Source organism: Coregonus lavaretus (assembly GCF_964263955.1).
Source record: "Coregonus lavaretus genome assembly, chromosome: 8".
In the NCBI taxonomy this organism is placed as follows: Eukaryota; Metazoa; Chordata; class Actinopteri; order Salmoniformes; family Salmonidae; genus Coregonus; species Coregonus lavaretus.
Genome location: NC_139995.1, coordinates 41,055,929 through 41,071,607, shown reverse-complemented (window position 1 = coordinate 41,071,607; position 15,679 = coordinate 41,055,929). Strand labels below are relative to the sequence as shown.

At 49.3% G+C, this 15,679-nt stretch overlaps 1 protein-coding gene across 4 annotated transcripts in view; it reads left to right on the top strand.

The window, feature by feature from the left end:
• LOC311133706 (calcium-dependent secretion activator 1) overlaps nucleotides 1–15,679 on the top strand; it is a gene marked incomplete at its 5' end in the record, with an annotated part of 153,962 nt that overhangs the window by 102,847 nt on the left and 35,436 nt on the right. For all 4 annotated transcript variants that reach the window (XM_084167243.1, XM_084167241.1, XM_084167242.1 and 1 more), the window contains 4 exons: nucleotides 4,186–4,325; nucleotides 5,474–5,540; nucleotides 7,788–7,896; nucleotides 15,035–15,247. In XM_084167243.1, the coding sequence (XP_084023369.1) occupies nucleotides 4,186–4,325; nucleotides 5,474–5,540; nucleotides 7,788–7,896; nucleotides 15,035–15,247 (529 nt within the window). The remainder of the gene's footprint in view (nucleotides 1–4,185; nucleotides 4,326–5,473; nucleotides 5,541–7,787; nucleotides 7,897–15,034; nucleotides 15,248–15,679) is intronic.

Below are 15,679 nucleotides of genomic sequence, written 5' to 3'. Positions count from 1 at the left end.
GGGGAGCCAGCAGGCCAGAGGTGGATGAACGCAATGCCCTCGTTTGGGTGTAGGGACTGATCAGAGCCTGAAGGTACGGAGGTGCCGTTCCCCTCACAGCTCCGCAGGCAAGCACCATGGTCTTGTAGCAGATGCGAGCTTCAACTGGAAGCCAGTGGAGTGTGCGGAGGAGCGGGGTGACGTGAGAGAACTTGGGAAGGTTGAACACCAGACGGGCTGAGGCATTCTGGATGAGTTGTAGGGGTTTAAACAGCTTGGAAAATTCCAGAAAATGATGTCATGGCTTTAGAAGCTTCTGATAGGCTAATTGACATAATTTGAGTTAATTGGAGGTGTACCTGTGGATGTATTTCAAGGCCTACCTTCAAACTCAGTGCCTCTTTGCTTGACATCATGGGAAAATCAAAAGAAATCAGCCAAGACCTCAGAAAAAGAATTGTAGACCTCCACAAGTCTGGTTCATCCTTGGGAGCAATTTCCAAACGCATGAAGGTACCACGTTCATCTGTACAAACAATAGTACGCAAGTATAAATACCATGGGACCACGCAGCCGTCATACCGCTCAGGAAGGAGACGCGTTCTGTCTCCTAGAGATGAACGTACTTTGGTGCGAAAAGTGCAAATAAATCCCAGAACAACAGCAAAGGACCTTGTGAAGATGCTGGAGGAAACAGGTACAAAAGTATCTATATCCACAGTAAAACAAGTCTTATATCGACATAACCTGAATGGCCGCTCAGCAATGAAGAAGCCACTGCTCCAAAACCGCCATAAAAAAGCCAGACTACGGTTTGCAACTGCACATGGGGACAAAGATCGTACTTTTTAGAGAAATGTCCTCTGGTCTGTTGAAACAAAAATAGAACTGTTTGGCCATAATGACCATCGTTATGTTTGGAGGAAAAAGGGGGTTGCTTGCAAGCCAAAAAACACCATCCCAACCGTGAAGCACAGGGGTGGCAGCATCATGCTGTGGGGGTGCTTTGCTGCAGGAGGGACTGGTGCACTTCACAAAATAGATGGCATCACGAGGAAGGAAAATTATGTGGATATATTGAAGCAACATCTCACGACATCAGTCAGGAAGTTCATGCTTGGTCGCAAATGGGTCTTCCAAATGGACAATGACCCCAAGCATACTTCCAAAGTTGTGGCAAAATGGCTTAAGGACAACAAAGTCAAGGTATTGGAGTGGCCATCACAAAGCCCTGACCTCAATCCTATAGAAAATTTGTGGGCAGAACTGAACAAGCATGTGCGAGCAAGGAGGCTTACAAACCTGACTCAGTTACACCAGCTCTGTCAGGAGGAATGGGCCAAAATTCACCCAACTTATTGTGGGAGGCTTGTGGATGGCTACCCGAAACGATTGACCCAAGTTAAACAATTTAAAGGCAATGCTACCAAATACTAATTGAGTGTATGTAAACTTCTGACCCACTGGGAATGTGATTAAATAAATAAAAGCTGGAAATAAATCATTCTCTCTACTATTATTCTGACATTTCACATTCTTAAAATAAAGTGGTGATCCTAACTGACCTAAAACTGGGATTTGTACTAGGATTAAATGTCAGGAATTGTGAAAAACTGAGTTTAAATGTATTTGGCTAAGGTGTATGTAAACTTCCGACTTCAACTGTAGGTCCTGGATGACAGGAAGTTTGGCCCCAGTGATGTACTGGGCCGTACGCACTACCCTCTGTAGCGCCTTATGGTCGGATGCTGAGCAGAACTTTTTGAGGATCTGGGGACTCATGCCAAATCTTGAGGGGGAAAATATGTTGTCGTGCCCTCTTCATGACTGTCTTGGTGTGTTTGGACCATGATAGTATGTTGGTGATGTGGACACAAAGGAAGTTGAAACTCTCGACCCGCTCCACTACAGCCCCGTCGATGTGAATGGGGGCGTGTTCGGGCCTCCTTTTCCTGTAGTCCACGATCAGCTCCGTTGTCTTGCTCACGTTGAGGGAGAGGTTGTTGTCCTGGCACCACACTGCCAGGTCTCTGACCTCCTCCCTATAGGCTGTCTCATCGTTGACGGTGATCAGGCCTACCACTGTTGTGTCGTCAGCAAACTTAATGATGGTGTTGGAGTCGTGCTTGGCCACGCAGTCGTGGGTGAACAGGGAGTACTCGGTCAGGGAGAGGTTGAAAATGTCAGTGAAGACACTTGCCAGTTGGTTTGCGCATGCTCTGAGTACACGTCCTGGTAATCTGTCTAGCCCTGCGGCCGAGTGGCGCAGTGGTCTAAGGCACTGCATCTCAGTGCTTGAGGCGTCACTACAGACCCCCTGGTTCGATTCCAGGCTGTATCACAACCGGCCATGATTGGGAGTCCCATAGGGCAGCGCACAATTAGCCCAGCGTCGTCCGGGTTTGGCCGGTGTAGGCCGTCATTGTAAATAAGAATTTGTTCTTAACTGACTTGCCTAGTTAAATAAAGGAACAAATACAAATGTGATGTGTAGACAGTAAGCTACATCCACTGCTGGTCCCCGGGTCTGCACTGTCCTTGTTTTAAATCCCTGATGATGATGAGTCTTCGTTCTTTTTATAATTCTCATCTGACTGACTGGGCCTCTCTGTCCTGGTTTAGACAGACTTAAAATGAAGGTGGTGATATTAAGGAGCTCTGCCGTAGCATCATTCAAACCCTCCCTCTGGGAAAGCAGGACTGATCCAGTCTCATCTACACTGCCTGATGCTTATTCAGTACAGTACTGTAGGTGGGCTGAGTCAGGGATGGTTTTAACCCCCCACTACCAGAACTGCATTTCAACCAGTTTTACCCTCTGAGCTGTGACCCCATTACAGTTCCTCAATGATATCCCCGGGCCACATACTGTCCACAACTGTCCTATTTTATTAATATTAATGATGCAATTTGCATCATCTATGACAGGAAAGTCATGCAGAAATGTCTTAATCTTCTGCTTTGCTCCTCTCTGCTGCTGTCCTGTCCTCTGGTGCAGAGAGCGAGAGCCATCGATCGTCCTGTGACCCGTGTGACGGACGGCCCCGGGCTGGGCTGGGCTCACTGCTGGTTATCAGAGGGGCTGGCTAGGGCTGATTTGTGGCTGTGGTAGACTGAGGCTGAGGCTGTGGAAAGGAAAGGAGAGGTGAGGAGAGGAGGGAAGGGGAGGGGAAGGGTGGGAAGGGGAGTGGAGAGGAGAGGAGGGGAGAGGAGGGGAGAGGGGAAGGGTGGGGAGAGGAGAGGAGGGGAGAGGAGGGGAAGGGTGGGGAGAGGAGAGGCAGTGAGAGGGGAAGGGTGGGGAGAGGAGAGGAGAGGAGAGGAGAGGAGAGGAGAGGAGAGGAGAGGAGAGGAGAGGAGAGGAGAGGAGAGGAGAGGAGAGGAGAGGAGAGGAGAGGAGAGGAGAGGAGAGGAGAGGAGAGGAGAGGAGATAATAGGAGGGAAGTGGAGGGGAACGGAGGGGAGAAGCTGTAAGACGTCACCTTGTGGTAGTGACCTTAGCTGTGACAGGGGCTCTTTGGTCTCCTGCTGCAGTGGCAGAGAGGCAGCCAATCAGACAGTCAAAAAGTGAGCCAGTCAGTCAGTTAACCAGTCAGTCAGTTAATCAGTCAGGCAGTCAGTAAATCAGCCAGCCAACCAGACAGTCATCCAGCCAGGCCGCAACGCTTTCTCAAAGCTCTTTAACTCAGCAAAGATAGATTAGGCCCCCTCTTCAGGGAGGCAGTGTGGAGCAGAGCGGCGCGGAGTAGAGGAGAGTGGAGGCTGCTGGGCTTCTCTCTCCTTTGATACGGCTACACAGCTACACAGACAGGTTGAGCCACCGGCTCAAACGTGACATGAAGCACAGGCACACTGGGGACCAGGCTGCCAGAACACGATTAGGATTTAATGGAAGCTCGTGAAAATTAATTGAGTGTTCAGAATTGTTGAGAATGCTGACTCATGGTGCTGAATACTGACTGACTGGATGGATGAATGGATACAGACCAGAGATCTCTCCAATACACCTTGTACAGTATGTTCAATTTCAACTGTAGTATCCAATACAGTGTTGCTTCCTCTTGGCCAGGGCTCCTTTGAAGATGATATTTATATCTCAATGGGACTCATCTGGTTAAATAATAAAGGATAAAAACAAATATTGTCATATTTTCTTCATCTCTAAATCTCTCTTTCAATATTAATTTATTTGATAATTTTCTCCTCCAGGTGGTCCTCCACCCGACCCCTAACAGCCCCAAAGCATCAGAGCTCCATAAGATGGCCATCACCAAGGCCTGCCCCGACCAGAACCTTCAGATCAAACTGGCCATCCGCATGGACAAACCGCAGAACATGAAGCATTCTGGGTAAGCGTGGACAAGCTGCAGAGCATGAAGCATTCTAGCAAAGCATGGACAAGCAGCAGACATGAATCATTCTGGGTAAGCATGGACAAGCCACAGAACAGGAAGCATTCTGGGTAAGCAAGGGAAACTGTCATAAATGTATCCGTTGCAGAATAAGTCGTCTGACCTCAATGGGCCTACCTTGCTAAATAAAGGTTTACTTAAAGAAGTCTGCTACTATAACATTCTCATGATGCCAGAGGAGCAGGAGGAGGATCTCCAGAGAGGGTTTTATGTTGGGCTTTATTTTTTATTTTTTTATCTGTTTCTTCTAGAACTCCACCAGCCTTCTCATTGGTTCCTTCTTGGCCTCATTTCTAGTCACATAGCTGTAGTGGAAAAATGCTGTGTATTGTACTGTTCTAGCCCCTCTGGTGGTTACTAGTGGGTACTTTGATCTGTACAACTCAGAAAGTTTCTCATGTAACGAACGCTCTGCAAATGATGGAGGACCATAATCATAAATATTGTATGACATTGACATAACATTCCCATTACCATCAGGTGTTGGAATTCATTGAAACAATCTATATGAATATTTTGTGTTTCTGTAGATACACTATTAACATTATAGTTGCAGCACATCACTAGACATGTCTTATGACCATTCTGCCTGCCTTTGGAGGGCCCTTTTGTCCTTGTCTGTTTCACCTTTGGGGAGCAACAAAGCCTCTAGCTTACAGGTCAAAGTGACTCACTCTCACTACGTCAACTTAGGGTCATCCAGTCTGCATAAAACATCATTATCATCTCTTACGGAAAGAAAACATACATTTCACATGTGATCTTATGTGAAGTTAATGTGATAACATGTGACAACATGTAAATCAACATGTGATAACATGAAACTACACATGTTCCAAAAACATGTTTTCAGATTATTTCACGTCAAATTTAATGTGAAATCATGTGTTTTTTCTGTAAGGGATATTATGAACAGTGATTAGATCAGCCTCTCTTTTCCATGTAGGAGGGGATACACTCTTTTCTATAAATTTAGTGTGGGCTAAACCTGCCGATTCTGTTGCTGTTGTTACAGCACAGGAAACAACATTAGCCAATTCTTATACCATTGCCATGTAATAAACTTTAACATTGTTTTCTGGAAGGTATTTGTGGGCTTTTGGGAAAAACGTCTGGAAGCGGTGGAAGAAGCGTTTCTTCGTCCTGGTGCAGGTAGGTACAGTGGGGAAAAAAAGTATTTAGTCAGCCACCAATTGTGCAAGTTCTCCCACTTAAAAAGATGAGAGAGGCCTGTAATTTTCATCATAGGTACACGTCAACTATGACAGACAAATTTAGGAAAAAAAATCCAGAATATCACATTGTAGGACTTTTAATGAATTTATTTGCAAATTATGGTGGAAAATAAGTATTTGGTCACCTACAAACAAGCAAGATTTCTGGCTCTCACAGACCTGTAACTTCTTCTTTAAGAGGCTCCTCTGTCCTCCACTCTTTACCTGTATTAATGGCACCTGTTTGAACTTGTTATCAGTATAAAAGACACCTGTCCACAACCTCAAACAGTCACACTCCAAACTCCACTATGGCCAAGACCAAAGAGCTGTCAAAGGACACCAGAAACAAAATTGTAGACCTGCACCAGGCTGGGAAGACTGAATCTGCAATAGGTAAGCAGCTTGGTTTGAAGAAATCAACTGTGGGAGCAATTATTAGGAAATGGAAGACATACAAGACCACTGATAATCTCCCTCGATCTGGGGCTCCACGCAAGATCTCACACCGTGGGGTCAAAATGATCACAAGAACGGTGAGCAAAAATCCCAGAACCACACGGGGGGACCTAGTGAATGACCTGCAGAGAGCTGGGACCAAAGTAACAAAGCCTACCATCAGTAACACACTACGCCGCCAGGGACTCAAATCCTGCAGTGCCAGACGTGTCCCCCTGCTTAAGCCAGTACATGTCCAGGCCCGTCTGAAGTTTGCTAGAGTGCATTTGGATGATCCAGAAGAGGATTGGGAGAATGTCATATGGTCAGATGAAACCAAAATAGAACTTTTTGGTAAAAACTCAACTCGTCGTGTTTGGAGGACAAAGAATGCTGAGTTGCATCCAAAGAACACCATACCTACTGTGAAGCATGGGGGTGGAAACATCATGCTTTGGGGCTGTTTTTCTGCAAAGGGACCAGGACGACTGATCCGTGTAAAGGAAAGAATGAATGGGGCCATGTATCATGAGATTTTGAGTGAAAACCTCCTTCCATCAGCAAGGGCATTGAAGATGAAACGTGGCTGGGTCTTTCAGCATGACAATGATCCCAAACACACCGCACGGGCAACGAAGGAGTGGCTTCGTAAGAAGCATTTCAAGGTCCTGGAGTGGCCTAGCCAGTCTCCAGATCTCAACCCCATAGAAAATCTTTGGAGGGAGTTGAAAGCCCAGCGACAGCCCCAAAACATCACTGCTCTATAGGAGATCTGCATGGAGGAATGGGCCAAAGTACCAGCAACAGTGTGTGAAAACCTTGTGAAGACTTACAGAAAACGTTTGACCTGTGTCATTGTCAACAAAGGGTATATATCAAAGTATTGAGAAACTTTTGTTACTGACCAAATACTTATTTTCCACCATAATTTGCAAATAAATTCATGAAAAATCCTACAATGTGATTTTCTGGATTTTTTTTTCTCATTTTGTCTGTCATAGTTGACGTGTACCTATGATGAAAATTACAGGCCTCTCTCATCTTTTTAAGTGGGAGAACTTGCACAATTGGTGGCTGACTAAATACTTTTTTTCCCCACTGTATATCATCAGCCTCTGAAATATCATGTCTTTGGTCTGGTCAAATGAATGTTCATTCAAAGTATTACACCACCAACACCAAAAGTAACATATGTGTCTGAAGGGATACCTATACCAGGCGGTGTCAGAGGAAGGCCCTCAAAATTGTCAAAGACTCCAGGCACCCTAGTCATAGACACGTCAAGCAGTACCGGAGCACCAAGTCTAGGACCAAAAGGCTTCTCAACAGCTTCTACCCCCAAGCCATAAGACTCCTGAACAGCTAATCATGGCTACCCGGACTACTTGCACTGCCCCCCCATCCCCACCCCATCTTTTTACGCCGCTATTACTCTGTTAATTATTTATGCATAGTCACTTTAACTCTACCCACATGTACATATTACCTCAACTAACTACTTTTTTATAAACAAATAAATGCATTGTTGGTTAAGGGCTGTAAGTAAGCATTTCACGGTAATGTCTACACCTGTTGTATTCGGCACATGTGGCAAATACAATTTGATTTCATTATTATATATTTGATTTGATTTTCACACACAAATATAATAACTTTTTAAAGAAGCTCAACCTTGAGAAGTCACCATTGATCCTGTGATGTTCCTCAGCACATGAAGTGTATGACATGTCTGTCCTCTCTGTTTTAGGTGAGCCAGTACACCTTTGCCATGTGCAGCTACAGAGAGAAGAAGTCTGAGCCACAGGAGCTACTACAGCTGGATGGCTATACTGTGGACTACACTGACCCCCAGCCAGGTAGATACAGTTGAAGTTGGAAGTTTACATACACTTAGGTTGGAGTCATTAAAACTCGTTTTTCAACCACTCCACAAATTTCTTTTTAACAAACTATAGTTTTGGCAAGTCAGTTAGGACATCTACTTTGTGCATGACACAAGTAATTTTTCCAACAATTGTTTACAGACAGGTTATTTCACTTATAATTCACTGTATCACAATTCCAGTGGGTCAGACGTTTACATACACTAAGTTGACTGTGCCTTTAAACAGCTTGGAAAATTCCAGAAAATGATGTCATGGCTTTAGAAGCTTCTGATAGGCTAATTGACATCATTTGAGTCAATTGGAGGTGTACCTGTGGATGTATTTCAAGGCCTACCTTCAAACTCAGTGCCTCTTTGCTTGACATCATGGGAAAATCAAAAGAAATCAGCCAAGACCTCAGAAAAAATTATTGTAGACCTCCACAAGTCTGGTTCATCCTTGGGATCAATTTCCATCTGTACAAACAATAGTACGCAAGTATAAACACCATGGGACCACGCAGCCATCATACCGCTGTCAGGGCGTGTTGTAGGTGTAGTGTAGGAATCAAACGCAGGACGCAGACTGAATGTTCCAAAGGCTGTAATACTGGCCCAACACAGGCAACAGGACAACTAAGCCCGACAGCAAAAACACGCACGAAGGCGAAAGGTAAATGCGCACTAACAGGTGCGACAAAATGTAACGGTGCACACACAGGTGCAAATAAGCTCCAGCACAGTGGAGAAACACGCTCAACCGAGCAAAACACAACACTGACGGAAACAATCACACACAACACTAGACAAACACAACGAGAAACTTATAGGACACTAATTACGTCAAAACAGAAACAGGTGTGGAAACAAACAGACAAAAGCAAACGAACATGAAACATATAGCGGTGGCAGCTAGAATTCCGGAGACGACGAACGCCGAAGCCTGCCCGAACAAGGGAGAGAGGCAGCCTCGGCCGAAACCGTGACAGTACCCCCCCCTTGACGCGCGGCTCCAGACGTGCGCCGACTCAGGCCTCGGGGACGACCAGGAGGACGCGGCGCAGGGCGCGTCGGATGCCTCCGATGGAACTCCGTCAGGAGCGACGGGTCCAACACGTCTCTCCTCGGCACCCAGCACCGCTCCTCCGGACCGTACCCCTCCCACTCCACTAGATACTGGAGACCCCCCATCCGACGTCTCGAATCCAAGATGGATCTCACGGAGTACGCCGGTGCCCCCTCGATGTCCAACGGGGGCGGAGGAGTCTCCAAGATCTCATCTTCTTGGAGTGGGCCCGCTACCACCGGCCTGAGAAGGGACACATGGAACGAGGGGTTAATACACTTATACTCCACAGGTAGCTGTAATCTATAACATACCTCGTTCAACCTTCTCAGGACTTTAAATGGCCCTACAAACCGCCGACCCAGTTTCCGACAGGGCAGGCGGAGGGGCAGGTTTCTGGTAGAGAGCCAGACTCGATCACCAGGTGCGTACACCGGTGCCTCACTGCGGTGGAGATCAGCGCTCGCCTTCTGACGTCGGAGGGCCCGCTGCAGGTGGACGTGTGCAGCGTTCCAAGTCTCCTCCGAGCGCCGCGCCCACTCATCCACCGCAGGAGCCTCGATCTGGCTCTGCTGCCAGGGTGCCAGAACCGGCTGGTAACCTAACACACATTGAAATGGAGTTAGGTTAGTGGAGGAATGGCGTAGGGAATTCTGGGCCATCTCGGCCCAGGGAACGTACCTTGACCACTCCTCCGGCCGGTCCTGGCAGTATGTTCTGAGAAACCTACCCACATCCTGGTTTACGCGTTCCACCTGCCCATTGCTCTCCGGGTGGTAACCCGAGGTGAGGCTCACCGAGACCCCCAACCGCTCCATAAACGCTCTCCAGACTCTGGAGGTGAATTGGGGACCCCGATCAGCCACAATGTCCTCGGGTACCCCGTAGTGCCGGAACACATGGGTAAACAGTGCCTCGGCAGTTTGCAGGGCCGTAGGAAGACCCGGCATGGGGAGCAAACGACAGGCCTTAGAGAACCGGTCCACAACGACCAGGATGGTAGTATTCCCTTGGGAGAGGGGAAGGTCTGTTATAAAGTCCACTGAGAGGTGGGACCATGGCCGTTGTGGAACGGGCAGGGGTAGCAACTTACCCCTAGGTAGATGTCTAGGCGCCTTACACTGGGCGCACACCGAGCAGGAGGAAACATAAACCCTCACATCCCTTGCCAACGTGGGCCACCAGTACTTGGCACTAAGACAGTGCACCGTCCGGCCGATACCCGGATGTCCAGAGGAGGGTGACGTGTGAGCCCAATAGATCAATCGATCCCGAACCTCGAGCGGAACGTACTTCCGACCCTCCGGGCACTGTGGTGGACTAGGGTCGGTGCGTAACGCCCGCTCGAGTTCAGCATCGACCTCCCACACTACCGGTGCCACCAGACACGACTCAGGCAGTATGGGAGTGGGCTCCACGGACCTCTCCTCCGCGTCATACCGCCGAGACAGCGCATCTGCCTTGCCATTCTGTGACCCAGGGATGTACGTGATCTTAAAAGTAAACCTGGTCAAGAACATACTCCATCTTGCCTGGCGAGGGTTCAGCCTCCTCGCCGCCCGGATGTACTCCAGGTTACGGTGGTCCGTCAAAATGAGGAAAGGGTGTTGAGCCCCCTCAAGCCAGTGCCTCCACACCTTTAGAGCCTGTACCACGGCTAACAGCTCCCTGTCCCCTACGTCATAGTTCCGCTCCGCCGGACTGAGCTTCTTAGAATAAAAAGCACAGGGGCGGAGTTTAGGTGGCGCGCCAGACCGTTGTGAAAGCACGGCTCCTAAACCGGCCTCCGATGCGTCCACCTCTACTTGGAACGGCAAAGAGGGATCCGGATGCGCTTGCACCGGGGCCGAGGTAAACAGGTCCTTCAGCCTCCCAAACGCCCTGTCCGCCTCGGCCGACCACTGCAGACGCACCGGACCCCCCTTCAACAGAGACGTGATGGGAGCTGCCACCTGTCCAAAACCCCGGATAAACCTCCTGTAGTAATTTGCAAACCCCAAAAACTGCTGCACCTCCTTCACAGTGGTTGGTGTTTGCCAATTACGCACGGCCGACACCCGGTCTACCTCCATCTTCACCCCTGACGCAGACAACTGATAACCCAAAAAGGAGACCGACTCCTGGAAAAACAGACACTTCTCTGCCTTCACATACAGGTCGTGCTCCACCAGCCTCCGCAACACCCTGCGCACCAGGGCCACATGCTCGACACGGGTAGGTGAGTACACGAGAATGTCATCAATGTACACCACCACCCCCTGCCCCTGCATGTCCCTGAAGATCTCATCCACAAATGATTGGAAAACTGATGGAGCGTTCATCAACCCGTATGGCATGACCAGATACTCGTAATGGCCCGAGGTGGTACTAAAGGCTGTTTTCCATTCATCACCCTCCCTGATGCGCACCAAGTTGTACGCGCTCCTGAGATCTAATTTCGTGAAGAAACGCGCCCCATGCAACGACTCAGTCATGGTCGCAATCAGCGGGAGTGGATAACTATACTTCACCGTAATCTGATTGAGACCACGGTAATCGATGCACGGACGCAAACCACCATCCTTTTTCTTCACAAAAAAGAAACTCGAGGACGCGGGGGAAGTGGACGGCCGTATGTATCCTTGTCTCAGCGATTCGTCTATGTAAATCTCCATAGCTTTCTTCTCCTCCTGAGACAGAGGATACACATGGCTCCGTGGGAGCGCAGCTCCTGCCTGGAGGTTTATCGCACAATCCCCCTGCCTATGGGGTGGCAACCGCGTCGCCCTCGCCTTACTAAACGCAATAGCCAAATCCCCATACTCAGGTGGAACGTGCAATGCGGGCACCTGGTTTGGACTCTCCACCGAGGTAGCCCCTACGGAAACGCCCAAACATCTACCCACACACTGAGCAGACCACTCCATCAGAGCCCTCTCCTGCCACGAAATCGCTGGGTTATGGGTACTCAACCAGGGCATGCCCAGCACCACCGGATACGCAGGAGAGTCAATCAGGAACAGCTGAATCATCTCCTGATGATCCCCCTGCGCACACATCCTAAGTGGCGCCGTGACCTCCCTGATTAAGCCCGTACCCAACGGACGACTATCTAGGGCGTGAACGGGAAAAGGAACATCAACAGGAATGAGGGGAATCCCTAACGCTAAACAAAACTTTTTATCAATAAAATTCCCAGCCACGCCTGAATCTACCAGCGCCTTATGCTGGGAATGAGGTGCTACCTGTGGAAAACGTACAGGCATACAAAAATGGGCAACAGTGAGCTCTGGGTGAGTGGGGCGCCTACTCACCTGGAGGGAATCCCCAGTGCGGGACCTGTCGTCATCTCCCCTAGGAGGCCATCCCCAGCACCTAGCCGCGGTGTGTCCTCCCCGACCACAGTTGGTGCAGTGGATGGACCCCCTAGCCTGCCGACTCCTCCTCTCTCTAGCGCCAGCGCCCCCGAGCTCCATAGGACACGGCTCGGAGGCGCTGGAGGGTGGAATGGACGGACCCTCCGCAGGACGTCCGCGGGTAGCCAGCAGGGTATCCAGCCTGATGGACATATCAACCAGCTGGTCGAAAGTGAGGCTGGTGTCCCTACAAGCCAGCTCCCGACGGACGTCCTCTCGTAGGCTACATCGGTATAGATCGATGAGGGCCCGATCATTCCACCCTGCATCTGCCGCTAGAGTACGGAATTCGAGCGCGAATTCCTGGGCACTTCTCCTCCCCTGCCGGAGGAAGACCAGACGCTCCCCCGCCGCTTTCCCCTCCGGGGGATGGTCAAACACCGCCCTGAAGCGGCGGGAGAACTCGGTGTACGTAATCGTCGTGGCGTCGATCTTCCTCCACTCCGCGTTGGCCCACTCCAACGCTTTTCCGGCCAGGCAGGAGATCAGGGCGGACACGCTCTCATGCCCTGAAGGTGCCGGGTGCACTGTGGCCAGGTATAGCTCTACCTGGAGCAGGAATCCCTGACACCCAGCCGCGGTCCCGTCGTAGGCCCTCGGGAGAGATAGTCGGACTCCTCGAGGTTCCGGCGCTGGAATGGGCGGGCTGGCCGATGGTGCTGGCAGGGCGGGCGGCGGTGGAGGCGAACCCCAGCCTCGGAGTGTGGTAATCACCTCCTGCAGGGCGGTCCCCATCTGCAGGAGCTGCTCTTGCTGGTCCCGAACCTGGGCTTCCAGTCTCGTCTGGGCTGCTTCGGCTCCTGCTGATTCCATTGGTAGGTGTGTGATTCTGTCAGGGCGTGTTGTAGGTGTAGTGTAGGAATCAAACGCAGGACGCAGACTGAATGTTCCAAAGGCTGTAATACTGGCCCAACACAGGCAACAGGACAACTAAGCCCGACAGCAAAAACACGCACGAAGGCGAAAGGTAAATGCGCACTAACAGGTGCGACAAAATGTAACGGTGCACACACAGGTGCAAATAAGCTCCAGCACAGTGGAGAAACACGCTCAACCGAGCAAAACACAACACTGACGGAAACAATCACACACAACACTAGACAAACACAACGAGAAACTTATAGGACACTAATTACGTCAAAACAGAAACAGGTGTGGAAACAAACAGACAAAAGCAAACGAACATGAAACATATAGCGGTGGCAGCTAGAATTCCGGAGACGACGAACGCCGAAGCCTGCCCGAACAAGGGAGAGAGGCAGCCTCGGCCGAAACCGTGACAACCGCTCAGGAAGGAGACACGTTCTGTCTCCTAGAGATGAACGTACTTTGGTGCGAAAAGTGCAAATCAATCCCAGAACAACAGCAAAGGACCTTGTGAAGATGCTGGAGGAAACAGGTACAAAAGTATCTATATCCACAGTAAAACGAGTCCTATATCGACATAACCTGAAAGGCCGCTCAGCAAGGAAGAAGCCACTGCTCCAAAACCGCCATAAAAAAGCCAGACTACGGTTTGCAACTGCACAAGGGGACAAAGATCGTACTTTTTGGAAAAATGTCCTCTGGTCTGATGAAACAATAATATAACTGTTTGGCCATAATGACCATCGTTATGTTTGGAGGAAAAAGGGGGCTCTTGCAATCCGAAGAACACCATCCCAACCGTGAAGCACGGGGGTGGCAGCATCATGCTGTTGGGGTGCTTTGCTGCAGCAGGGACTGGTCCACTTCACAAAATAGATGGCATCATGAGGAAGGAAAGTTATGTGGATATATTGAAGCAACATCTCAAGACATCAGTCAGGAAGTTAAAGCTTGGTCGCAAATGGGTCTTCCAAATGGTCAATGACCCCAAGCATACTTCCAAAGTTGTGGCAAAATGGCTTAAGGACAACAAAGTCAATGTATTGGAGTGGCCATCACAAAGCCTTGACCTCAATCTTATAGAAAATGTGTTGGCAGAACTGAAAAGGCGTGTGCGAGCAAGGAGGCCTACAAACCTGACTCAGTTACACCAGCTCTGTTAGGAGGAATGGGCCAAAATTCACCCAACTTATTGTGGGAAGCTTGTTGAAGGCTACCCAAATACTAATTGAGTGTATGTAAACTTCTGACCCACTGGGAATGTGATGAAAGAAATAAAGCAGAAATAAATAATTATCTACTATTATTCTGACATTTCACATTCTTAAAATAAAGTGGTGATCCTAACTGACCTAAGACAGGGATTTTGTACTAGGATTAAAAGTCAGGATTTGTGAAAAACTGAGTTTAAATGTATTTGGCTAAGGTGTATGTAAACATTTACATTTTAGTCATTTAGCAGACGCTCTTATCCAGAGTGAATACATGTTTATTTTTATTTTTATACTGGCCCCCCGTGGGAATCAAACCCACAATCCTGGCGTTGCAAACGCCATGCTCTATCAACTGAGCTACATCCCTGCCGGCCATTCCCTCCCCTACCCTGGACGACACTGGGCCAATTGTGCGCCGCCCATGATCTCCCGGTCGCGGCCGGCTGCGACAGAGCCTGGATTCGAACCAGGATCTCTAGTGGCACAGTTAGCACTGCGATGCAGTGCCTTAGACCACTGCGCCGACTTCAACTGTATATACACACACACACACACAACCTGTCCCTAAACCCTCCTCTCTGTCTCTAGGTCTGGATGGTGGGAGGACCTTCTTCAACGCAGTGAAGGAGGGCGACACTGTGATCTTTGCTAGTGATGATGAGCAGGACCGCATCCTGTGGGTCCAGGCCATGTACCGGGCCACCGGTCAGTCCCACAAGCCTGTGCCCCCCACCCAAGTCCAGAAACTCAACTCCAAGGGGGGCGCCGCCGCCCAAATGGACGCGCCCATCTCCCAGTTCTGTGAGTAAACCAATACACAACCTCAGCATCAGATCAGCCAATCAGAAGGCAGTGTCAGGTTTCATCCCCCCAATCCAGTGACAGCGCTCATCCATAACGTTTCACCACGCCACACTGCAGCCACATACTGTAAGTGTTACACGTTGCTTTGTAGAACTAACGGTAACATACAGCCGTGCACACACACACACACACACACGTAGGCACGCCTCCCTCGTTGCTGTATCACAAAGAGTACCCAGCATCCTTTGGGCCTCCACTCATCGTCACCAACCAGTCACACATTACATTTTTTAAGGTGCAACTTTACAATACTTTTTTTCCCCCTTCAGTCTGCTCTCTCTCTCTCTAAACATCAACCAAGCTGACAAACTAAAGAGAGAAACACTTAATGACGCCCAATGACATAGAATCTAGATTAAACCACCAAAA